Below are 27,049 nucleotides of genomic sequence, written 5' to 3' on the forward strand. Positions count from 1 at the left end.
GCCGCCTTAGTATCAGGGACGTTACATCGTCCACAAAGATTCGCTCCAGGGCACTGTAATACAAATATTGACGCCACTTTGCCCTGTACTGTAACGGATGTCCTCACCAAACAAGGTCATCAAACGCTGAAGATTACTCTGACCTGCTGTGTTATTAACATACGACTGCACGTTTCAGTCGTGTCAGCTTTGCCACATTCCAATATTTGAATATTTGAGAAGTGTTTCAATTTTGAGCTCGAAGTGATTGCCTCGCTGTGTTTAAATCCAATAGTGGCTGTAGGCCGTGTGTTGTGAATATTTTCTGACCATATAAATTCTCTCTCTCTCTCTCTCTCTGTGTGTATGTGTGTGTGTGTGTGTGTGTGTGTGTGTGTGTGGCGAGAAACACTTCTGCATGGTACTAAAACGCATCCAATTTAAAAATTATTCAATAATTTTTCTAATTGGCTTAGAGAAAATAAATAGCTGCCAGCTATCTAAACTGCATCGATTCCGTATTCCTGGATTTCCGGAAGGCTTTTGACACTGTACTACACAAGCAGCTCGCAGTAAAATTGCGTGCGTGTGGAATATCGTCTCAGTTATGTGACTGGATTTGCGATTTCCTGTCAGAGAGGTCACAGTTTGTAGTAATTGACAGAAAGTCATAGATTAAAACAGAAGTGATTTCAGGCGTTCCCCAAGGGAGTGTTATAGGCCCTTTGCTGTTCCTTATCTATATAAACGACTTGGGAGACAATCTGAGCAGCCGTCTTCGGTTGTTTGCAGATTACGCTGTCGTTTATCGACTAATAAAGTCATCACTAGCTGGCCGGAGTGGCCGAGCGGTTCTCGGCGCTACAGTCTGGAACCGCGAGACCGCTACGGTCGCAGGTTCGAATCCTGCCTCGGGCATGGATGTGTGTGATGTCCTTAGGTTAGTTAGGTTTAAGTGGTTCTAAGTTCTAGGGGACTGATGACCTCAGAAGTTAAGTCCCGTAGTGCTCAAAGCCATTTGAACCAAAGTCATCAGAAGATCAAAACAAACTGCAAAATGATTTAGAAAATATACCTGTATGGTGTGAAAATTGTCAATTGATCCTAAATAACGAAAAGTGTGAGGTCATCCACATGAGTGCTAAAAGGAATTCGTTAAACTTCGGTTACACCATGCATGAGTCAAATCTAAAGGCCGTAAATTCAACTAAATACCTACCAATTACAATTACGAACAACTTAAATTGGAAAGAACACAGAAAATGTTGTGGGGAAGGCTAACCAAAGGATGCGTTTTATTGGTAGAACACTTAGAAAATGTAACAGACCTACTAAGGGGACTGCCTACACCATGCTTGCCCGTCCTCCTTTAGAATACTGTTGCGCGGTGTGGGATCCTTACCAGATAGGACTGACGGAGTACATCGAAAAAGTTCAAAGAAAGGCAGCACGTTTTGTATTATCGCGAAATATGGGAGAGAGTGTCACAGAAATGATACAGGATTTGGGCTGGAAATCATTAAATGGAAGGCGTTTTTCGTTGGACTGAATCTTCTCCAATCACCAACTTTTGTTGACACCGACCTACATAGGGCGGAACGATCACCACGATAAAATAAGGGAAATCAGAGCTCGTACGGGAAAATATAGGTGTTATTCTATCCGCGTGCTATACGAAATTGGAATAATAGAGAATTGTGAAGGTGGTTCGATGAACCCTCTGCCAGGCACTTAAATGTGATTTGTAGAGTATCCATGTAGATGTAGATGTAGATGTCCGTCCAACGCTGCCTCATGGTAGAGACACAGCAATACTACTTTTTTAAGCTGCATCAGTTCGTCCGACAGATGCCTTTACTGGGCTGTGAAGTTAAATATCATTACAAAGAGACCTTGAAAATTATGGACAATATTGCTCTCGATTTCTCCTTCATATAATAGTAACTCCCTTGCGTGTGTACAAATAACAGTGAACACTGGAAATGCATATTTAATTATTTCAGTTTCTTTTCCAAGTTTACGATGATTGCAGAGAGGGGCCGGATTCGGTACTATCTGGTGAAATAATTTCGGAAGACCGAATCAGTGTTTCAGTCTTTTCTCTGTTATCAGTTGCAAGGCAGTGAAACATTATGCGAAAGCTACTTTCGTCCCTAAATTGTGGCCACTGGTGTCTTACTAGAAGACTTTTTTGAGGTAGTTTTTTTTTAATATGTTGGCCTTCGGGTCGTGCCCATTCAGCCATCTCAGTAATGGCAAGACGATGCGATAGTGTATTGGAGACGATTTTCTTACCATTTACGACGATACGACAGTAAGAACAACACAACACCAGTCTCCGAGAGGAGAAGATTTTCGATCCGGCCGGGAATCGAAACAGGGCCCCTTTGGATAGTTTTCAAGATCATAAATGCAATTATTATTCCTCAATTGCAGCTTTACTTCCATTAGTCACTAAATAATTTTACATCACTGTCGCTAGCCGGTGTGGCCGAGCGGTTCTAGGTGCTTCTGTCTGGAACCGCGCGACCGCTATGGTCGCAGGTTCGAATCCTGCCTCGGGCATGGATGTGTGTGATGTCCTTAGGTTAGTTAGGTTTAAGTAGTTGTAAGTTCTAGAGGACTGATGACCTCAGATGTTGAGTCCCATAGTGCTCAGAGCCATTTGAACCATTTGAACATCAGTGTCTCAGCATTATCACCTCGCGGGAGAACATAAAAGGTCGATATAGTCGGACCGTTACAGCCTCACAAGCTATTGGATCCCCGCTCATCTTTTTGAGCGCGCCTTAGCGACTAACGATTTGAAGGACGTATCGACGTGACAGCGGTCAGTGTGCAGTTTGGCTGGCGCGCGCTATCTCAGGAAACTGGACGGACTTCCGCGGCGCGACCGCAAGCTGGCAGCGCGGAGCCTCCGCGCCGGGCCGTAGTCTGCAGCTGTCCGCCGGCCGCCGCGGGATGCACCGCTTCGCCACGTTCGCCGTGCCTGTCTTCCAGCCCTCGCACATGGTACGACACACCGTGCGCCTGCGCCCTCACGCTTTCTTCATGTGATTAAACACAGCGGGAATATTAAGCAAGGGGACAAACTTATTGAGAGTCGTAACACTGCTACCGAAGTGGTAAAGTCACATTAATCTTCAATTGTTCTGGTCGTGTTTTATCTTTCCTGGCTGTGCTGATAACATTTCGGCTCGTCATTGTAAGTACGAGGGTCACTCCAAAAGAAATGCACACTACTTTTCTTTAAAATCTATCTTTTATTCTACACGTTTAAAAGTTGACAGTGTGCAGATACATCTTTCAGGAACAATATTTTCATTTCTCCACATAATTTCCACCTCTCTCAACTGCCTTACGCCATCTTGGAACCAGCGCCTGTATACCCGCACGGTAAAATTCTGGACCAACCTGTTGGAGCCACTGTTTGGCAGCGTGCACAAGGGAGTCATCATCTTCAAACCTTGTTCCACGAAGAGAGTCTTTCAGTTTCCCAAAGAGATGATAGTCACGTGGAGTCTGGTCAGGACTGTAAGGCAGGTGTTTCAGTGATGTCCTTCCGAGTTTTGTGATCGCTTCCATGGTTTTTTGACTGACATGTGGCCGTACACTGTCGTGCAACAGCAGAACATCCTGCTTTTGCCGATGTGGTCGAACACGACTCAGTCGAGCTTGAAGTTTCTTCAGTGTCGTCATATATGCATGAGAATTTATGGTGGTCCACTTGGCATGATGTCTACAAGCAAGAGTCTTTCGGAATCGAAAAACACCGTACCCATAACTTTTCCAGCAGAAGGTGTGGTTTTGAATTTTTTTTTCTTTGTGAATTAGCATGATGCCACTCCATTGATTGCCTCTCCGTCTTTGGTGAAAAATAATGGAGCCATGTTTCATCACCTGTCACAATTCATCCAAGAAATTCATCTCCATCATTCTCGTACTGTTCCAAAAGTTCGCTGCATACCGTTTTTCTTGTTTCTTTGTGAGCCACTGTCAACATCCTGGGAACCCACCTGGCACAACCCTTTTTTAACGCCAACACTTTCAGTATTCTGCAAACACTTCCTTCCCCTATCCCAACGTAGCGTGACAATTCGTTCACTGTGATGCGTCTGTCAGCAGTCACCAATTCGTGAACTGTCTGCACATTGTCTGGAGTGTGTGCAGTACGAGGCCTGCCGCTGCGAGGGCAATCCTCAATATTGCCGTGCCCGCTTTCGTCACGTAACCTGCTTGCCCACCGACTAACTGTACTGCGATCGACAGGAGCATCTCCATACACCTTTTTTAACCTCTTGTGGATGTTTCCCACTGTCTCGTTTTCACAGCACAGGAATTCTATGACAGCACGTTGCTTCTGACGAACGTCAAGTTTAGCAGCCATCTTGAAGACATCCTGTGACGGCGCCAATCACGGGAACAGGTTGAACTAAGTTTGAAAACAAGCGGGAAGGATGTATTTACACACTGTAAAACTTCCACACATGCAGAATGAAAACTGTATTTTTACAAAAATAGTGTGCATTTCTTTTGGAGTGACCCTCGTATATTGTTTTTAATGGTTCGATGAAAAATTTACTCAGGATCGGATGATATTGCAGAACACGAAGGATTTAACTTAGAACAGTTAATTACGCGCAACGAACTTTTTTCAAGCGGGACTATACACTGTGGTAACAAAAGTCGTGGGATAACGATATGCGCATGTACAGATGGCAGTAGTACAGCGTACGCGAGGTGTCAAAGGCGACTGTATTGGCGGAGCTGTAACTTATACTCAGATGATTATGGCCTTGGGATGGGAATTAGCAGATTCTGAACGTGGAACGGTAATTGGAGCTAGACGCATGGGACATTCCATTTCGGAAATCGTTAGGGAATTCATTATTCCGAGAAGAGTGCGCCGAGAATGATACATTTCAGATGTTACCTCTCAGCACGGATAATGTAGTGGCCAACGGCCTGCACTTTAACGACCGAGTGCAGCGCCGTTTGCGTAGAGTTATCAGCACTTACACACAAGCAACACTACTTGAAATAACCGCAGTATTAATGTGCGACTACGACGCTAGTATCCGTTAGGACGGTGCTGCGAAATATGACATTAAGGCGCAGCTTCTCTCGTGGACTCGTTGACCGTATCTGTTGGAGCCTAGACGACTGGAGAACCATGTCCTGGCCAGATGATCCTACTGAAACGATCATTGACTGGAAATTGTTATATTCGGCTACATGGAGACCATTTGCAGCCATTCGTGGACTTCATGATGCCACACAACGATGGAATTTATATGGATGGCAATGCGCCATATCACCGGGCCGCAATTCCTTGCGTTTGATTTGAAGAACGTTCTTTACGGCTCGAGAAAATGATTTGGCCACGCAGATCGCCCGACAAAAATCCCATCGAACATTTATAGGGCGTAATCGAGAGATGAGTTGTTAACGAACTGCTGCACCGGTAACACTTTGGCAATTATGGACGGCTATACAGGGTGGTCAGAAAATGTGTGAAATGCTTGTAGGGATGTTACAGGGCAGGTTGTACTGAGACATAAATGTTAAGAAAGAAATTCCATACGTTGCTCCGTTTCGAGTTATTTTGCATAGAATTTAGCCAATCGGGGCGTCGCGCGCTCACATTCAAGCGGCCTGCCAGGGGCGGTGTTGCCCAACGAGTGTTTTGACTCGTTAGCTGAAACTTGAATTTAAGCGCGCGACGATCTGATTGGCTAACTTCAATGCTAAATAACTCGGAAACGGCGCAACGTATCGCATTTTTTTCTTAACATACGTGTCTCAGTACAATCTGTCCTACAACAACACGACAAGCGTTTCAGACATTTTCTGACCACCCTGTAGAGACAGCACGGCTCAGTGTTTCCGCTGCGGACTCCGAACCACTTGTTGAGTCCATACAACTTCGAGGTATTGCACTATGCCGGGAAAGAGGCGGTCCGACAAGATATTAGGAGGCATCCCACCACTTTTCTCACCTCAGTGTATGCTTACAGAGACGTCTCCAAGTCTCGAGATCTACGATAATACCTAATAGATGTTTGAGATTTGAAAAATACCCATTTCGTTCGATGCTGAGATACTGTTGCAATACAGCTGGAGAGCCTCTGAAATTCTGTATGGCTTTGGGGAGTACGCCAGTTGGGTTGAGGCGTGAACGGGAATGTGGATTGAGGAAGGAGGCACGCTAGGGTAGTTTGTGCAGTGGTTTAAAAAGACTGTACGAGGGTGGCGTAGTGATTAGCTCATCTGCCAAGTCAGCAGGAGACCCGGTTCGAATCCTGGTCTTGGTACAAATTTTCATTTGTTGCTTCAGTCTACGTACATGCAAAAAACTTTTTGTTTACTATCTTCTTTCGTACACGGACACTAATAATCGAAAGTACGTAGTGTCTGAAAAATGCCTGTAAGCGTCGTATTTATATAAATTCTTCTACACTGAAATTTCAACTCATCTTGCAATTCATCCCTGTCTTACGCTCAGCGCGCGCTCATTACGACAAACAATGATAAAACTTAAAACATTGTCTGCGGGCAACGGTAAACGTTTGCCACTGGACTCAGCGGAACCAGTTGTTGTTTGACTACCGATAAATACAGATACAGCAAAGAATAAAATTAGCAAGAAATGACAAAAATATTAAATATATATGTGACATGTGGGGGTGTAGCTTTCTCACAATGTGATTCCTGACAGAAAAAGAAAGAAAACAGTTCTTGCCAGCTTGAGGTCTGGAAGTGTGCAGTGAGTCTGAATAAAGTAACTAATACTGGTACATAAAATTACAAGCTATTGTTTTTTTCTGCTTTAAAAAAGTCGTTTTAAATAGCTGCCATGGGATGCAAACTAAACGCTCACACTTCGCATAATGGAACACCGGTCTCTTTCCAGAGTTCCAGGATGTAGCCGAATAGCGTCACAGACTAAACGGGGAAACGCTGTTCAAGGATCTGCACGTCAGCAACTGGTTCCGCGTACACAATACTTTGCAGATGCTTCCACAAGTAAACAGGATGGAGGCAGATGTAGATAATACATAGATCTAGACTCAAGTCCAGTGGCCGAGGTGTCCAGACACAATGATCTACTCGTACTATCCATCTCCTAGGAGAAAAGTAGTGTTGACGAAATATAATATACAAGTGCTCTGGTGCTCCATCATGCATCAGCGACTTTACCTGTCGTGTTGCCAAAGGCACATTCTTCATCAGAAGAGGCGGAGTGTTTTTCAGGGGCCGGCCGAAGTGGCCGTGCGGTTCTAGGCGCTGCAGTCTGGAACCGCGAGACCGCTACGGTCGCAGGTTCGAATCCTGCCTCGGGCATGGATGTGTGTGATGTCCTTAGGTTAGTTAGGTTTAACTAGTTCTAAGTTCTAGGGGACTAATGACCTCAGAAGTTGAGTCCCATAGTGCTCAGAGCCATTTGAACCAATGGTTCAAATGGCCTTGAGCACTATGGGACTTAACATCTGTGGTAATCAGTCCCCTAGAACTTAGAACTACTTAAACCTAACTAACCTAAGGACATCACACACATCCATGACCGAGGCAGGATTCGAACCTGCGACCGTAGTGGTCACGCGGTTCCAGACTGAAGCGCCTAGAACCGCACGGCCACACCGGCCGGCGAAAGGAGTACAGTGAGGGCTTCTACGTCCGAGAGGAACTATCACCTGACGTGGTAGGAGAAGAAGTGGGAGTTAGTTTAGAGGACGTAGAGAATCCAATATCGGATAGAGCTTTACAAAACATGTGACACAATAAGGCACAAAAAATTGATAACACTCCTTCAGAATTTCTAAAACCATTTCGGGGAGTGGTAACCAAACGACTATTGAATTGGTGTGCAAAATCTTTGAGACTGGAACAGTACCACCAAAGTTTCCAAAAATTATCATCCTCACTATCTCAAAAATACCAGAGCACATAAGTGTGAAAAAAATCAGCTTAACAGCTCAAGCATCGATGTTTGGGCACAGGCATGCACTCAAAGTAACTGCCACGGAGTTACATCTTCAAAATAGGGTTTCTTGACTCCGAGGACACGCCATATTGACAACACACAACCTCTCTGTGAGATTTATAGCATTCGCCTAGGTCTGTCGCAACCCTGAACTAGCACTACACACACTGTATTCTCAGATACCAACACGAACGGATATTTTCCAGAAGTTGGAACGAATCAAGACAGGTACTGACAGAGAGGAGTTTCGAAGGCTCCTTGAACACCGAAATATCTTTAAAGGTACTTATTATATTACCTTTAGCCTTAAAAAACCTCAAAGAAAACATAAAATAAGCATATACACTGCTGTGCCACATACACTAAATAGTTACTGATTATAGGAAGGCTAAAAATGGTAAAAGTAGACACTTATCTACATAAAAATATTATTACTGTTCCAAATTTCCCATCTAAACATCTGGATAAGCAAAGAGATCACGATAGGGGTGGGAAATGATACAGAACTGAAATTTTCATTTCAGATTGCAGGAACTCACAGTATCATTTCTTAGGACTTCATACAGTTTGTCAAAGATCTTTGTTTCAGAAAACTTCTACGACTAGATACACATTCCAAGGAATACACGTACTACAAAGTGAATGTAAGAAAAATGTGCGTCACTTAATTCACAAAATATACTGTTTGATCACATGTGCAGAAGTGAGACGCTGAAATTAATAGACGAATTTAACACTTGGGCAACAAATTAACTGACAACAGCAGAAATAAAGAGCACATAAAATGTAGACAGGCAATAGCAAGAAAAGCTTTACTGTAAAGGAGAAGTATGTTGCCACTGAACGTAAATTAAAGTGTTCTATCTTTTACTAAGGCCTTATATTAAAGTGAAACGTTGATTACCGACAAAACAGACTAGAGGACAACAGACACTTTTGAAATGTGATGCCGTTCATGAAAGTTAAAAATTAGAAGGCTAAATCCAGTAACTAATGAAGTCATACTACTCATAATAAGGGAGAAATTCGCTTTATGAAAGAATTTGACGGAAAATGGACACGTAAAGGCAGAGTTAATTTGGTAATAGAGGCATGTAAAGTGTGTAAAAATTGTAGAACGTGAGAAGGGTTTGCATACTAGGCAGGTCCAAGTGGATGTAGGTTGCAGAAATTATTCAGAGATGAAGACACTTTCGCAGGGCAGATTCAAGTGGAGAGCTGCGTTTGACGTGTCTTCGGACTGAAGACCACAGTAACAACGTATTGCTTTCAGTGGCATTACGACAAGAAGTAAAGAGAATAACACGAAGCATTCGAAACGTATTCTGTGTTTTTGTGTGTGTGTCGAAGGCAAACAAATGCTTCTAAGAGCAAAATTTCTTCTTCTTTCAAAACACTAATCCTTGTCTCTGCGGCCACAAAAATGGATCAAATGGCTCTGAGCACTATGGGACTCAACTGCTGAGGTCATTAGTCCTCTAGAACTTAGAACTAGTTAAACCTAACTAACCTAAGGACATCACACACATCCATGCCCGAGGCAGGATTCGAACCTGCGACCGTAGCGGTCTTGCGGTTCCAGACTGCAGCGCCTCTAACCGCACGGCCACTTCGGCCGGCCTCTGCGGCCACAGATTCCTCTCACCAGCAGTCCTCTACACCTCCATGTATGAAGAAAATCCCATCTCACTGATCGAACTTTTAGTAAATATGGTGATTTCGATCGCCCCCCCCCCCCCCCCTCGTTTTCTTCCTTTGCTTCAGTTGCAGTATTTGTAGACGAATATCATGTCTAATTAAATGTCCCAATGAGTTTTGTTTTGAGTTGATCTTTAACTTTAAGCAGTTATTTATTCTCTTCTATTTGCTGTCTACCCATTTTCTTCTTTTTGAGTCGCTCCAGATAGTTTCTGCAGTTCTCCTCCAGAACCACATTGCCACAGCTTCGAGGAGTGCTTTCTCCTGTTTTGCTGACGTACGGGTTTTGCATCCATATGTCAGCATACCCAACACAAACATCTGTACAAATCTTGTCAAAGTGTTGAAGTTGACGTTACAATTATTATCTTGAATCCTCCATTTAACTATTGACACTAATATTTTTGTTTCATGTGAAAGAAGGACTAGTGTTGTTTAATGTGTACAGTCATTTGCATTTGCCCTCTTAGGTAATGCAATAGTTCTGCTTTTTGTGAAGTCAGGTGGTGTGATACCATCTTCATAATATTTATATATCACAGCAAATAAGTTATTTTTGATGTTGTCACAAATGTAATGTAGGAGTTTGTAAGGATGTCATCTACACTCTTGCTTTATTTGGTTTTAGCTATTATTGGTGGTCCCATGTTGTCTTCATCAATTAGATTTTCCACTTTCAGTATAGTCATCAAAACTTATAATTTCAGAATCACTGTGCTGGCCTTCAGTATACTAAGCATCTAGTGAGTGTTGCTGTTCTTCTCATTTCCGTTTTTGCTCACAAAATTGGAGAGAAATTCCAACTTGTAAAAGACGCCTTTATAGTTTTGTTTTCACACAGACATGCTTGAGCTCTTTTTGTGTCAACGTCAGTGCTTTATTGGTTTATTTTCCTTCTCGCATAAAGCTATTGGATGTTTATGCTACTAGCTTTAGCTCTACCAAGAAATCTACCAACCTGACATAATTTTTGGTGTTTTAGTGTTTCTGCTTTCTTATTCTTATTTCTTTCGCTTTTTTGTTTCACAGGCATTCTCTACGATCTGTTCGTCATGTTACGTCGGCACAAACAAAGTAAAAACACCACATCAAAAACTGCGACAAGTTGGTAGACCTAAAGCTATTAGTATAAACATCCAACAGCTTCGTGTGAAAGGGAAAATAAACCAATAAACCCACTGAAGATAGCACAAAAACTGTTGAAACATATCTGAGTGAAAACAAAACTACAAATGTGTCTTACAGAAGGCGAAATTCCTCTCCATTTTCAATATACTCTGTCCATCTGTGAATTACAACTTCTATGTCATATAGCGGTTCCCCTCTTTTATCTCTCACTGTATTAATATTGGTTCTCTGTCTGTGTTGCAACAGTTTAATCTTGGAGTAAGTTTCATGCTGTTTTCCATCTTTAAAATCGTCTTGTTTTTCATGCTCTTTTTTGCCGGCCTCTTCTTTTACTAAATGGAAAATTATTGTAATTTTGATTTTGATTGCTATATAATGATCAGAGCTTTTGTTTTCTTTTAGTCTGTTATTTTTATCAAGACGTTCCGATATTTATGGGATCATCAAAGGTTTCCTAAGCCCTGTGTTTGTTATTCCTAATACGAGTGTAGCTGCATTTGCTACATTTGACTTGATTACACCTCGAGTGTTTTCTTCCCTGTCTTATTCCACTGCTGCATTCCTTTTATCAAATAATAAGTACGCTGGTTCTGCTTCAGGTTGGATGAATCCTCTTGGCAGTTTGAAAAACACATGAATTTGCTTCAGTTGCACTCGTTTAATGCTGTTCTTGTGTTACATAGGCAACCAGCCTCTTAGTTCTTCTGCCGAGTTTACGAGAGGACGTTATCTGCCGTATTTCGAACGATCTCGCAATACCGCAGAAAAGCATTCTGTCGTGCGTAGGTAAACGTCTGATAGGCCTTCAGGAAGAAGTGCAAATTGCTAGCATCAGCGCGTCAATTTTAGCACCGGCTCTTGTGAAGCACACAAAGTCTGTGTGTGTTTGTGTGTGTGTGTGTGTGTGTGTGTGTGTGTGGCCATCGCGAGACTGAATGCCGCCTGATAGCGGTGAGCGCACGTGACGCTGTAAGGAAAGAATTTCATTGTGTATGAAATGGAGGAATGGGAAGGAAAGGGTGGGTGGGAAACTATTGACTTCCAGCCACCCAGGCCTTTGTGGAAATGCAATGGCTAAAGCTGAAAGTTTTTCGCGGACGGGGACTTAACCCGGATTTAGCGCCTCTCTTGAGCGGTTTCCTTAACTGCTTTGGCAATCCAGTCACGGCCTCTGTCCGGCCCAAACTTCCAACTTGCCGCACGCCGCAATACAGCCCCTTCGTCCATTAACCCCTACTTACAAATTATTGACTCCCGTAGGAGTTAGGACATAATCAGTGCATCAGCACTGAAGCAGATTTCATGAAGCCGTCCCGCTATCACACACACACACACACACACATATATATATATATATATATATATATATATATATATATATATATATATGAGTAGTGTCTGCTGTTTAGATCATCCACAATGCCCTTTGCAGCTGGAAGTCACTAGTTTCCCGTCCACCCTTCCCATTCCTCTATTTCATACACAGTGTATACATCAGTCGCATCATCACGAGTGGTGCCTCTTCTATAGACACTACTTTTTTATACAAGGTATTTAAGTGGGCCGGCCGATGTGGCCGAGCGGTTCTAGGCGCTACAGTCTTCAACCGCGCGACTGCTACGGTCGCAGGTTCGAATCCTGCCTCGGGCATGGATGTGTGTGATGTCCTTAGGTTAGTTAGGTTTAAGTAGTTCTAAGTTCTAGGGGAGTGATGACCTCAGAAGTTAAGTCCCAGAGTGCTCAGAGCCATTTGAACCATTTTGAACCATTTAAGCGGAGGGAAGTGCGACCGGGATCAGTGTAGCGACTCAAATGGCGAAATCCACTGACAGTAGTGACTTTGGCAAATTGTTCGTCCGTTCACTTGATCTGTGGTGAATCTGACCACAATTTACAGTGCTGTGGCAGGCGAAGTGTTTGGAAACACATAGTTGAACGCACGCTGTTGAACAGAGGGCTCCGCAGCAGGCGACCACTACGTGAGTCCCATGTTGACGCAACGACATCATCAGTTACAGTTGCAGTGGACAATAGCTCGTCTAGATAAGACCGACGATCAATAGAAGCGCGTCGCATCGTCCGATGAATCATATTTCTGGATAAACAGGTCGATTGTCGTGTCCGGATACGCCCCATCTCGGTGAATGTCTGCGCGGCAATGGCGCAGGACGGAGGGAGCAGTGTTACGCTATGGAGGACATTCATGTGATTTCCCACAAAATTTGTTGTTATAATAGAAGCCAAAAAACCCAGCTGTGGTCTATGTAAACATTAATATGGACAACCTGCATCCCTTCATGCTACATGTTATGCCACGTCCCTAAATTTTATGAATATTAAGACGACGTAGCCTGCGTTTGGGTTTTGTATTTGCTTCTAAATCAGTACCACAAAAGGGACAGGCATCAAGTGCTTAACTATCGGTACTGCTATATCTGGTAGAAATTATCTTTATGTAATGGTGAAATAGTTACTCACCCAATAACCTTGAACCTAGATATAACAAGATTCTCTTAATTATCACATTTAGAAAATGTTTCGTTATCTCTATAGAATTAGAACAGTTTCTTTAAGAGCTCCAAGGCAATAACTTCCACTCTAATTCATCAGCAGTCTGAATATTATCGCTGGTTAGTTCCCGATTCAAGTTTGAAATTTTTACTGACGTGACAGAAGTCAAGTGATAGCGATGTACACATGGCTGTAGTATCGCGTACACAAGGTATAGAGGGGCAGTGCATTGGCAGAGCTGTCATTTGTATTTGGATGGTTCCTGTGAAAAGGTGCCCCACGTGATTATGGCCACACGACGGGAATTAAACACTTTGAATGCGGAATGGTATGGGACATTCTATTCCGGAAACAGGAAAATCAATATTCCGATGTTTACGGTGTCAATAGTGTCCCGTTTCAGGCATTACGTCCGACCAGTGGCCAACAGCATTCACTTAACAACCGAAAGCAACGGCATTTGGGTAGAATTGTCAGTGCTAACAGACAAACAACACTGCGTGAAGTAACCGCAGAAATTAATGTGGGACACTGCGGCGAAATTTAGTGTTAATGGGCGATTGCAGCAGACGGCTGATTCGAGTGCCTTTGCTAACAGCACGACATCGCCTGCAGCGCCTCTCCTGGGCTTATGACCATGTTCAAAAAATGGCTCTGAGCACTATGGGACTTAACATCTGTGGTCATCAGTCCCCTAGAACTTAGAACTACTTAAACCTAACTAACCTAAGGACATCACACACATCCATGCCCGAGGCAGGATTCGAACCTGCGACCGTAGCAGCCGCGCGGTTGAAGACTGTAGCGCCTAGAACCGCTAGACCACCGCGGCCGGCTTATGACCATGTCGGTTGTATGCTAGACGACTGTAGAACCATGACCCGCTCAGATGAGTCCCCATTTGAGTTGGTAAGAGCTGATGGTAGGATTCGAGTGTGGCGGGGACCTTACGGAGCCATGGACCCAAGTTGTCAACAAGGCACTGTGCTAGCTGGTGGTGGCTCCATAATGATGTGAGCTACGTTTACGTGGAACACACAAGGTGCTGTGGTCGAACTGAACCAACTGTCGACTGGAAATGGTGATGTTGAGCTACCTGGAGACCATTCATGGACTTCATGTTCCCAAACATGTCACTGCACCTCAACTGTTCGCGAGTGGTTTGAAAAACAGTCTGGACACTTCCCTCGAATGATTTGGATACCCAGATAATCCGACATGAACCCCCTATCGAACATTTATGGCACGTAATAGAGATATCAGTTCGTGCACAACATCCTGTACTGAATTTCGCAATTATGGAGAGCTGTAGAGACAGCATGGCTCAATATTTCTGCAAGGGACTTCCAGCGACTTGTTGAGTCCATGGCACGTTGAGTTTCTGGGCAAACGGACGTCCGACACGATATACTCCATTTAGGAACTAAAGGCAGAAAACTAACATTACTCGAAATTCTGGCCTTTAATAAAAACCAATCAAAAAATCCTGGCCTCTTCCTTAATGACCACACAGATTCATTACTCACCGTTACAAAAGTACCAGCAGACGCTTATTATATCTTTCACCGTTAGATAATAAGTTTGTTCTAACTGTTCCACACCCACATTCCACAGACTTCTTCCCCCCCCCCCCCCTTCCTCCTCCCTCCTCTTTTGGACAGCCAGTTCCTCACATTCACCAGTTTGCCCATGTAACGTAGTAGCCTGTGCCATTAATCACTTGTTCGACATATTTGACTTACACATTCACATAGTTTTAACACATGAATGTATTGTAATATAAGATTTATTTGTTCAAATAATGCTTGTGTTTTATATCAATAGAATAATAAAATGTAACACATCTTTGTGCAACAATTCTTGTACAGCTTTGAAAACTCGCTGAAGTTGGGACTATCTCTTTAGTAGTAAGTTATCTGACGATGGCCAAGGAAGTCGAAAGCCAGTTCGTAGCAACAAAAATGTGTGTGAAGTCTTATGGGACTTAAATGCCAAGGTCATCAGTCTCTATGCTTACACACTACTTAACCTAAATTATCCTAAGGACAAACACACACACTGGACTCGCATTCGGGAGGACGACGGTTCAATCCCGCGTCCGGCCATCCTGATTTAGGTTTTCCGTGATTTCCCTAAATCGCTCCAGGCAAATGCCGGGATGGTTCCTTTCAAAGGTCACGGCCGACTTCCTTCCCCGTCCTTCCCTAATCCGATGAGACCGATGACCTCGCTGTCTGGTCTCCTTCCCCAAAACCAACCAACCAACCAACCAACAAACACACACACCCATGCCCGAGGGAGGACTCGAACCTCCGCCGGGACCATCAGCACAGAGTTCGTAGCGAACTATTAAATAAATATTATTGTGGAACATTAGTACTGTGCATTCAAGTTTTTAATAACTGTTACTGAGTAGATTATGATAGCATTTAAAATTTGTAAATGGGGTCAATATTTATGTGAAATATTAAAAATAAAATTTTTGTTGCCCTTGGAAGCAGTTACATACGGAACCTGTAACAGGAGCTGGGTGCTGTGAAGCGGTAATCTCTTATTAATATAGATATGTAGAGAGTATTGAAAAAATAGGGTGCCCCTCTGCATCTTGCGAGATAAACTTGGAAAAAAAAACAGCGACCCCAAAAAACAGTATAGTCGATGTGGACTCGTGGCAGCAAGTACTCGGAAGACTGTTCCTCACGGGACCGTATAAGGACTGCACGCCTATCCGCCTCGGTAGCTGCGTGATCAGGGCGACGGATTGCAAACCGAGGGGGTCCGGGTTCGATCCCCGTCCGAGTCGGAGATTTTCTAGGCTGTGGGCTGGGTGTTGCGTTATCCTTATTTTAGTATTGTAATAACTGACGTCTCACTATTTAGATGGCTCGATGGACACGTCCCGAAAGCCAATAATAATAATAATAATAATAAGACGAAAGCCTCCGTGATCAACATATTGTCCGCAAAAGTGGAGCAACTCGAAAACATAGAGTGCAGATGGAGAACTCATTATAGTTTGACGAAGGAAATGTGCACGAGAACGTTCAAAAACATCTGGTAGCAGGAAAATATCCGAGAAAAAAAAAAGTTCAAACGTGTGTGAAACCTTATGGGACTTAACTGCTAAGGTCATCAGTTCCTAAGTTTACACACTACTTAATCTAAATTATCATAGGGACAAACACACACACCCATTCCCGAGGGAGGACTCGAACCTCCGAGAAAAAAGTTTTCATGCTTTACTTCAGCATCTAAATATAGAGGGTTTCCCAGGAGGAATCACCAACATTGAGGGTTATGAAAGGAACCATCACCGGAAGCAAAAATATCTTGCAAACATTGGCTTTAAAATGCACACATTAAGAGCTATGAGCAATACTTTATCTTCGACAGTGTGAAATAAATCTCTTCTAGTGTTGTTTCCAGGGCTCTTGGGTGTCCAGCCGGATGCGATCGTTGAAGTCCCACGATATTTCGGAAAATAACCTTTTCACCATCATCAGGTGGTTCTGATGGAATGGTCTGTGGTCTGTCTGCCCCCCCCCCCCCCCCCTCTCTCTCTCTCTCTCCCTCTCTGTTTCTATCCATCTCTTCCCCTTTTACTTTCCCCTAAGTGTATGGAGGAGTTTGTTGTAGCCTGTTGGCTTTTACTCCACATTGTATGTTGTGTGTGTGTGTGTGTGATTATCTTGGATAGTTTTGGTTGTCTGTGTATTGTGGTGGTGTTCTGGTGGTGTCTTGTACTTGCCTGAGGTTGGCGAGATGTTGAGTGTACTAAGGATTGGTATTAAGACTTGGAGATTTTGGGATTTTTCTCTTCGACTTAGTCGTTGAAGATCGTCATATGGCGTTTGTGCTTATCGTGGGACATGTCATACCGACCTAGGGAGAGGATGAGGTTATTCTCAGATCTGGAAGAGCTCTCCTAGAAAGCCCTTGCCAGATCTTGGAATCTTTATTGGAGGAAGAGGATTTCGGCAGCGGCGTGCAGATCGTCGGTGGGGATGGGTAGATGCAGTGCCCTCCTGAGGTCGCGATTCTGCAGCCTCCGGAGTTTGTCCAGATGCTGCTTCGTCGCGTATCCCCAGGCAGGGCATGCATACTCCATTACTGGCGGTATAAGGGCTTCATATACATTTACTCCTACAGAGGAGGAAAGGGAGCTGGTTGTGTTGAGGACTGGGTATAGGATGGACATTCTGGCACAGACCTTCCTGTGGACTTCGTTTATGTGGGGTTTCCCGATCCCTGTGACACCCCGGTTGCTGTTTCTACCTTGACAGAGAAAGATCTGTTCGTGAGATAGCTTGGATTAACCTGACTATGCTCCCGGGGAACCCCTGTGTGTATAACTTGTATAATAGCCCTTTATGCTCATTGTCGGTGTTATTTATGTCCGTCAGTCGAGCTTCGAATCCCTGCGCCGACGGTCCGATTGCGGCCGCCGACAATCCGTTTGTGGGCGCTGTTGCAGGTCCACGCCGTTCCCGGCGTCGCAAGATGCAGAATCCCGTGGAGTGTCCCCGGAGGCCGTCTAGGAAGGATCTTGTGTCCGCTTGAGGCGTGACTCCTTGATGGAGCTGAGGCATAAAAACCTGAGACTGGTGGAAGCAGCCGCGGAGGGCTTCAACCACAGAGGCTACTGCAGGATAGTGCTATCTGATGTAGCCATAGCCTTCGACTCACTATGGCATAAAGGGCTACTATACAAGTTGTACAAACTGTGCTTCCCCGGAAGCATAGTCAGGTTAATCCAAAGCCATCTCACGAATAGAACTTTGCCTTGAAATTTTAAACGTTGTTATAGGCTGAAGTCCAGCAACTATGCATTAACTTAATTACAGAACGTACGTATAGCCGAGGTAGCTATACGTTCATTCTGTAATTAAGAACTTTCTCTGTCAAGGTAGAAACAGCCACCTCCACCAAAAGGCGTATTCGTGCCAGGGAGCCACAGATATTGGTCCTAGAGCCCGTTTTGTACAGTCTGTACACTGCGGACAACCCCCCCCCCCCCCCAATAGGCTACAAAAGGTTTTAGATGACACTGAAACCTGGGCCCATCGCTGGCGCGTCACCATCAACCCTGAAAAGACACAAGACACACGGGCTATGCTGATCACCCGGAGGCTCGGGAGACGCGGTCCCCCTCAACGCTCCCCCCCTTTCACCTGCACCAACATGGATCCCGACTCCCCTGGCGCAGATCCGCCAAGTATCTCGGCATAACCTTGAACTCGAAACTAACGTGGAAGCCCCATACAGACGAGGTCCACAGGAAGGTCTGTGCCAGAATGTCCATCTTCAACACAACCAGATCCGTTCCCTGCTCTGTAAGAGTAATGGACATCAGACACTTACACGGCCAGTAATGGAGTATGCATGCCCTGTCTGAGGATACGAAGCGAAGCAAAATCTGATCAAACTCCAGAGGCTGCAGAACTACGCCCTCAGGGGGGCACTGCACCTACCCATGGGATTCCCCACCGACGATCTGCACCGTGCTGCCGAAATCCCCCTACTCAAAGAAAGGTTCCAAGATCTAGCAAGTGCTTTCTATGAGAGCTCTTCCAGATTTGGAAATAACCTCATCCACTTCCTAGGTCGGTATGACATGTCCCATGATAAGCACAAACGCCCTATGACGATCTTCGACGACTAAGTCGAAGAGAAAAATCCCAAAATCCTTGAAATACCCAACGTCTCTCCAACCTCAGGCAAGTACAAGAGGCAACCAGAAAAGCTGACAGACCATTCTATCAGAACCACCTGATGATGGCGGAAAGGTTATTTTCCGAAATATCGTGGGACTTCAGCGATCGCATCCGGCTGGACTCCCAAGAGCCCTGGAAACAACATATACTGGTAAAGCCTCCGATCACAAATCTCTTCTACTCTAAGTTTTTTTTTTTGGTTTACATGTTTGGGAGTAGATAGTATGGACCAGAACAAGAAAGAAATCGTTTAGTGGAATGGGCTCTAAAATGCAAACCTTAAGGACTATGAACACTTGTTCATCTTTGCTAGTGGAAAACGCCTCTCTTCCATTGAACAAGTGCACGGAGCTCTTATGGTATGCATCTTAAAGCCCATATTTATTGGACTTTGTTGCTTCGCATTCCTCCTGGGACACTCATTATACAGAGTATCACTATTAGTTTCCTGTTTCATTGGTGATAGAAGTTCCTTCGAATGTATTACTTGACCACGGCACTGTACAGAAGTGAAACATGGACTGTGGTATAGGAGAGACTCGAAGCATTTGAGATGTGATGTCGCAGGAGTGTGGTGAAAATTAAGTGGGATAATAATAAATTAAGTTCGCTTGACAATTGGCGAGTAAAAAAATATAGTGGAAACACTGACTAGAAAAAGTTCAGGATGAAAAAAAAAAGAAACATTATGACATTAGGGAATAGCTTTCACAGTAGAGGGGGCCATAGACTGGAAAAACTGTAGAAGAAGACAGAGATCGCGGTATGTGCAACTAACGACCTGCCCCAGCTTCGCACGGGCGTAAAGATAATAAATTACACACAAACGTTCCTCTTCAATCACTCTGTTAGCGGGAACCAATCAAAATCCCTGCGGTAGATCCTGAGAGTAGCCGTCACGTACAGATAGAAATCGTGGCGGTGAACTTTAATTTACAAACGTATCGATAATGAAGTGAGTAATTTGCGGTAAATGAAGACACCGGCTCAGGAAAGGAAATCGTGACGCGTTTTCTCAAACAAATTCAGAAAACTGATGACCCATAACCATATTTCACTCGTGGTAGGGCTACGAAAAATTTCAGCCGCGTCTGTGTCGACGTGAAATCCTATAATTTTACTGGCATGGCCATTACGAGAGATGCGTGCGGAATGAAGTATATTAACGTTTGATGACTCGAATTGGGGCAGTCAGCATTTCTGTGCTTCGCGTTCTACGTCGTGTTACGTAACTTGCTGGAGATGTTTTGACGCACTCTCGCTGACTGAATAGACTGTAACGAAAGCTACATTTTGTGATTTCCCTTCCCCTCATCCAACCAGCCTATCTCCGGTAATCCAACTTGACAGTAGTCCCTACTGGCGCACTGATGGTCGTTTCTCAAGAACTGATTGTAGATATCTTTGAAAACGGTTTCTTCTTTGTATTAGCCGCACGTCCTTAGAAGTCTTCCTCTGAATTTGTCTGCGTATATCTATCATACAAGTAGGTTCACGTGATCATTCTAGCTTACGTTGACCGTATACGACAGCTGTTATTGATTGCACGGATTGACTGGCGATACTGTAACCAAACAATAACAGATATTCTCCGAACGGATTCTCTGTTCCTTAGTGCGTGCCACAAGGTACAGGGTACGAAACATAGAGCGCTTGTACGTTGCAGAAGGTAGATGACGCTGCAGCCAATACTGAGAGCGACGATCACTAGCATTTATGCTTCGAAGACAAATGCTAGTTGTTGGGAAAAGAAACAGGAACACCAACAAATACTTCTCCAATTCGATAGTGAAGCTTAAGTCTGATGGAACGTACATAGTCGGACATCACCAAACCAACCATTCACGTTTGGCTTCCAACTATTGGCGAGCAATGATGTAATTATACTTCACATAATCGATTTGCCGTCGTCACTTTCCCTTAGGACCATATTGTGTAACAACCGGGCGAGGTGGCGCAGGCCTTTGAATTGTATGGTATTTCTGAAAATGCTTTTATTGCTTAATAGGTCCTACATGACCGTGCAAACCCGTTGCATTTTAGCCGCTAAACGTCAGGCGTGAATCACAGCTTCAGAGACTCTTGAAGACTCACAACTACGGTCTCATTTAAGTGCTGCACGACAGAGAGACGTCGTGTCTCTACATGTAGAAGGTGGTAGGGTTTTAGTGAGGCTGGATTTGATTATGACTCGCGAGCGTATCCGCTGGTAACAGGCACACGCTTGTGCGCAGATAAGGTTGTTGCAAGCACGGATATTATCAAATTTGCGCCGCACCGAACTATAAATTGATTATTTTCTTTCTTCTTCAGGTTCGTATGTTTGTTACTTCTTCGTGCTGAAGCGGCCATTTTTTTTTCCTTGGGTCATCAGTCTTCTGAGTGGTTTGATGCGGCCCGCCGCGAATTTTTCTCCTGTGCCTATATCCTGAAATAACATATAGGTCTCATTTGAATGCATTAAGTTTAGCGAAGAGATTACTTTCTTTCCGTAAGTAAGTGCTTGAGTTGCGAGCGACATGTATTCTGTCAGCGTCTCCCGTCTTCTCAAAATTTGATTTTTTTCCTGGGTCACACAGGTGCCTTCTGCCGCAATGGCTCCAGGAGATAACTTTTGTGATGGCGCATACGCGAGGACAGTGAGTTTCAGTATTAACATTTTCTTAAAAATAACTGTTTAAAAGCTGGTAGGATGCAACTATTACCAATTTAATAACAACACTAAATAATAATGTCCTTATAGATTGGTTGCTGCTACAAACGTTCGTGATTGGTAATGATACTTGTAATGTGTGTGGCAGCTGTAATTGCAAAAGCAATATGTAAGAAATTCCCGCTATGTGATCTGCTGTTCCTTGCATTTCCGTACTCTTAGACAGCTGACAGGAAAAGCTACTTGTTTTACACACGTTTATAAAATAATTGATTTCTAAGTGTGTGAGATGGTGAAAGTATTGCCTAGGCTGCTATAGCAGATGCTAAGCTTCTGTAATTGTCAACTGTCGAAGCTGCGTTGGTAAAGTACCGGAACTTCAAGCGCTGATAGAAAGCACCGAAGCTGAAATCGTTATAGGTACAGAAAGCTGGCTTAAGCCAGAGATAAATTCTGCCGAAATTTTTACAAAGGTACAGACGGTGTTTAGAAAGGATAGATTGAATGCAACCGGTGGTGGAGTGTTCGTCGCTGTTAGTAGTAGTTTATCCTGTAGTGAAGTAGAAGTGGATAGTTCCTGTGAATTATTATGGGTGGAGGCTACACTAAACAACCGAACTAGGTTAATAATTGGCTCCTTTTACCGACCTCCCGACTCAGTAGCATTAGTGGCAGAACAACTGAGAGAAAATTTGGAATACATTTCACATAAATTTTCTCAGCATGTTATAGTCTTAGGTGGAGATTTCAATTTACCAGATGTAGACTGGGACACTCAGATGTTTAGGACGGGTGGTAGGGACAGAGCATCGAGTGACATTATACTGAGTGCACTATCCGAAAATTACCTCGAGCAATTAAACAGAGAACCGACTCGTGGAGATAACATCTTGGACTTACTGATAACAAACAGACCCGAACTTTTCGACTCTGTATGTACAGAACAGGGAATCAGTGATCATAAGGCCGTTGCAGCATCCCTGAATATGGAAGTTAGTAGGAATATAAAAAAAGGGAGGAAGGTTTATCTGTTTAGCAAGAGTAATAGAAGGCAGATTTCAGACTACCTAACAGATCAAAACGAAAATTTCTGTTCAGACACTGACAATGTTGAGTGTTTATGGAAAAAGTTCAAGGCAATCGTAAAATGCGTTTTAGACAGGTACGTGCCGAGTAAAACTGTGAGGGACGGGAAAAACCCACCGTGGTACAACAGCAAAGTTAGGAAACTACTGCGAAAGCAAAGAGAGCTTCACTCTAAGTTCAAACGCAGCCAAAACCTCTCAGACAAACAGAAGCTAAACGATGTCAAAGTTAGCGTAAGGAGGGCTATGCGTGAAGCGTTCAGTGAATTCGAAAGTAAAATTCTATGTACCGACTTGACAGAAAATCCTAGGAAGTTCTGGTCTTACGTTAAATCATAAAGTGGCTCGAAACAGCATATCCAGACACTACGGGATGATGATGGCATTGAAACAGAGGATGACACGCGTAAAGCTGAAATACTAAACACCTTTTTCCAAAGCTGTTTCACAGAGGAAGACCGCACTGCAGTTCCTTCTCTAAATCCTCGCACAAACGAAAAAATGGCTGACATCGAAATAAGTGTCCAAGGAATAGAAAAGCAACTGGAATCACTCAATAGAGGAAAGTCCACTGGACCTGACGGGATACCAATTCGATTCTACACAGAGTACGCGAAAGAACTTGCCCCCCTTCTAACAGCCGTGTACCGCAAGTCTCTAGAGGAACGGAGGGTTCCAAATGATTGGAAAAGAGCACAGATAGTCCCAGTCTTCAAGAAGGGTCGTCGAGCAGATGCGCAAAACTATAGACCTATATCTCTGACGTCGATCTCTTGTAGAATTTTAGAACATGTTTTTTGCTCGCGTATCATGTCATTTCTGGAAACCCAGAATCTACTATGTAGGAATCAACATGGATTCCGGAAACAGCGATCGTGTGAGACCCAACTCGCTTTATTTGTTCATGAGACCCAGAAAATATTAGATACAGGCTCCCAGGTAGATGCTATTTTTCTTGACTTCCGGAAGGCGTTCGATACAGTTCCGCACTGTCGCCTGATAAACAAAGTAAGAGCCTACGGAATATCAGACCAACTGTGTGGCTGGATTGAAGAGTTTTTAGCAAACAGAACACAGCATGTTGTTATCAATGGAGAGACGTCTACAGACGTTAAAGTAACCTCTGGTGTGCCACAGGGGAGTGTTATGGGACCATTGCTTTTCACAATATATATAAATGACCTAGTAGATAGTGTCGGAAGTTCCATGCGGCTTTTCGCGGATGATGCTGTAGTATACAGAGAAGTTGCAGCATTAGAAAATTGTAGCGAAATGCAGGAAGATCTGCAGCGGATAGGCACTTGGTGCAGGGAGTGGCAACTGACCCTTAACATAGACAAATGTAATGTATTGCGAATACATAGAAAGAAGGATCCTTTATTGTATGATTATATGATAGCGGAACAAACACTGGTAGCAGTTACTTCTGTAAAATATCTGGGAGTATGCGTGCGGAACGATTTGAAGTGGAATGATCATATAAAATTAATTGTTGGTAAGGCGGGTACCAGGTTGAGATTCATTGGGAGAGTGCTTAGAAAATGTAGTCCATCAACAAAGAATGTGCCTTACAAAACACTCGTTCGACCTATACTTGAGTATTGCTCATCAGTGTGGGATCCATACCAGATCGGTCTGACGGAGGAGATAGAGAAGATCCAAAGAAGAGCGGCGCGTTTCGTCACAGGGTTATTTGGTAACCGTGATAGCGTTACAGAGATGTTTAATGAACTCAAGTGGCAGACTCTGCAAGAGAGGCGCTCTGCATCGCGGTGTAGCTTGCTCGCCAGGTTTCGAGAGGGTGCGTTTCTGGATGAGGTATCGAATATATTGCTTCCCCCTACTTATACCTCCCGAGGAGATCACGAATGTAAAATTAGAGAGATTAGAGCGCGCACGGAGGCTTTTAGACAGTCGTTCTTCCCGCGAACCATACGCGACTGGAACAGGAAAGGGAGGTAATGACAGTGGCACGTAAAGTGCCCTCCGCCACACACCGTTGGGTGGCTTGCGGAGTATCAATGTAGATGTAGATGTACCCTTTTACTTGCCCGAAAATAGCTATTTATGAATAAATATTGAACAGCAACCTCGACAAGGCAGTACAATGTGGAGGAATTTTTGTCTTTGTGCGTTGTCAGTATTGCGAAGCAGTATGGGAGAGTTTCTCTCCTCTTCCAATATACCACCGGCGACGGGAAACGACCTTTCTGCATTCTCGCTTTGCATAAAAGAGTTAGGAGATCTCTGATTGAATCGAGTTCTTATTACCGAACAGGCTAGGTCCATCGGGAAGGAATGTTACCCTGAAAAACTTGTCAACACTTTCGAAGTAAAAAATGTTCTTTCCTAAATGTCTCGCATCGTTTCATGTTCTCCAGGTGTTTAGGGTTTCGATATTTTGGAAGGGAACTTCATTAAACTTTCCTACCACGATCGCGCTTGGGTTTCAAGGCACCGGTCCCTGTGTAGTACCAAGCCAGCAACTTCTGACTGTAAGCAGTGGCTACCATGTATTTGCTTATGACGATTAAAGGCTTCTGATTAATTGCTCGTGCCTTCTCAAAATTTATGTTCTCGCTACCGTAATGATGGCAAGGTTTTATTTTTAATATGTAGAAAAATTGCTTGCCTCTTACTACGAGGGTCTTTCGCTAAGTAATGTCCCACTTTTTGTTAAAAAAATCATAAATATACACAGCCAAACGTCCTTCTTGGTGCTTCACATTTGATATTTGTTCTGTGCGCCGGTGAAGTTTCGAACCGTTCTGGCAGATGACAGAGCCGCAGTACATCGTCAAAGTGGAGTCTACATACGACTCACGTTACAGGAAGCGTGCTAACGGCTAATGGCTCTGAGCACTATGGGACTTAACTTCTGAGGTCATCAGTCCCCTAGAACTTACAACTACTTAAACCCAACTAACCTAAGGACATCACACACACCCATGCCCGAGGCAGGATTCGAACCTGCGACCTTAGCGGTCGCGCGGTTCCAGACTGTAGCGCCTAGAACCGATCGGCCAGACCTGCCGGCGGAAGGGTGCTCTTATTGAATTCTTGTGTGCAGAAAAAGAAACCGTGGTGAACATCCATAAACGTTTGTGTGCAGTGTATGGCGATGTAGCAGCGGGGCATTACTTACTGAACGACACTCGTAGATAAAAGGCTTTTACTGAAGTGAATCCATAAGTTATGAAGCTTAATTATTTTGATATTAATTTTAAGAAGAAGATTCAATAACTCACTCACTAAGCTTACTGTCAAAATTCGTATTTGTTTGATCTTCGATCACATGTGAAATGATTAAGTTAGATTCATTCCAAAAAAGTTCCGGTACTGACAGATGATTTGTAGTGAATTGTTTAAAGAAATTACAAACACTTATCGGTTGTTATTATTTAGACTGTAGTGAAATAGACTATCATTGGTACATAGCACGTTATTTGACGCCATCAGTGCCGCCTCCGCATATTTCGCAATGTCAGTTTTTGTTCTTTCTAAGAAGTGTGTTATGCAGGTAGATTTCTAGGTGCGGGATCAACTTACATAACAATGAATGAGGATGAACTGCATCAGCTGGCACAGTGTTCACAACGAGAGAAACGTATAACAATTCTCTTGTAACCATCCTGTGCCTTTTTAGTTTCTCCTCGCTTTTCATGAATGACGTCTGCTGAACGATGGAATGCCTCCCTCAACAAGATAGCGGTCTGTTCCTTCTCCCATCCTTGTTCATCTGTCTCACCCTAATCAGGCCTGCATTTAAGGGCAGGCTATCTAATTGCGTCCTAGGGGCCCACACCACAAAAATTTAAAATGTAAGATTGTCTTGATATGTGACCTAATATTTTCATGGCGCATGTCGAATTACAGAACTCTCAGTTGTCTTCTTGGGGTCACGTCGTAGCTTCTCCACCATATATCGGCATACAAACAATGTTCCCTTCTTCAGGTAGTTCCTGATGACTCCTGCTTTATTTGTTAACCTTTCATTCTACTCTTGGGCTGGACGGGGAGCAGCGGGGCCGAGGGGTGGGGGGAGGGGGCAGAGAATTGTTTTAGGACATCGTGACTTCATCTATGGGGATTTACAAGGTTATGGTTTTTTATTAGTTCACTATTTGTTACATGGTTATATGGTTATGGGGGGGGGGGGGGAGAGGGAAGTCGGCCGGTGTGGCCGAGCGGTTCTAGGCGCTTAAGTGTGGACCGCGCGACCGCTACGGTCGCTGGTTCCAACCCTGCCTCGGGCATGGATGTGTGTCCTTAGGATAATTAGATTCTAAGTTAGTTA

General features: G+C 43.9%; 1 protein-coding gene across 2 annotated transcripts in view; it reads left to right on the forward strand.

Moving 5' to 3' along the window:
* Window positions 1-27,049, forward strand: part of LOC124606087 (cGMP-dependent protein kinase, isozyme 1) — a 583,031-nt gene that overhangs the window by 20,761 nt on the left and 535,221 nt on the right. The window contains exon 1 of one of the 2 annotated variants that reach the window (XM_047138056.1): window positions 2,932-2,991. The exons of the other annotated variant lie outside the window; for it this stretch is intronic. Within the exon in view, the coding sequence (XP_046994012.1) occupies window positions 2,941-2,991 (51 nt within the window). The 5' untranslated portion in view covers window positions 2,932-2,940. Of the gene's footprint in view, window positions 1-2,931; window positions 2,992-27,049 lie in introns of those variants that run through there. 2 annotated transcript variants of the gene reach the window in all.

The sequence above is a fragment of the Schistocerca americana genome, chromosome 1 (genome assembly GCF_021461395.2).
Source record: "Schistocerca americana isolate TAMUIC-IGC-003095 chromosome 1, iqSchAmer2.1, whole genome shotgun sequence".
NCBI classification, from domain to species: Eukaryota; Metazoa; Arthropoda; class Insecta; order Orthoptera; family Acrididae; genus Schistocerca; species Schistocerca americana.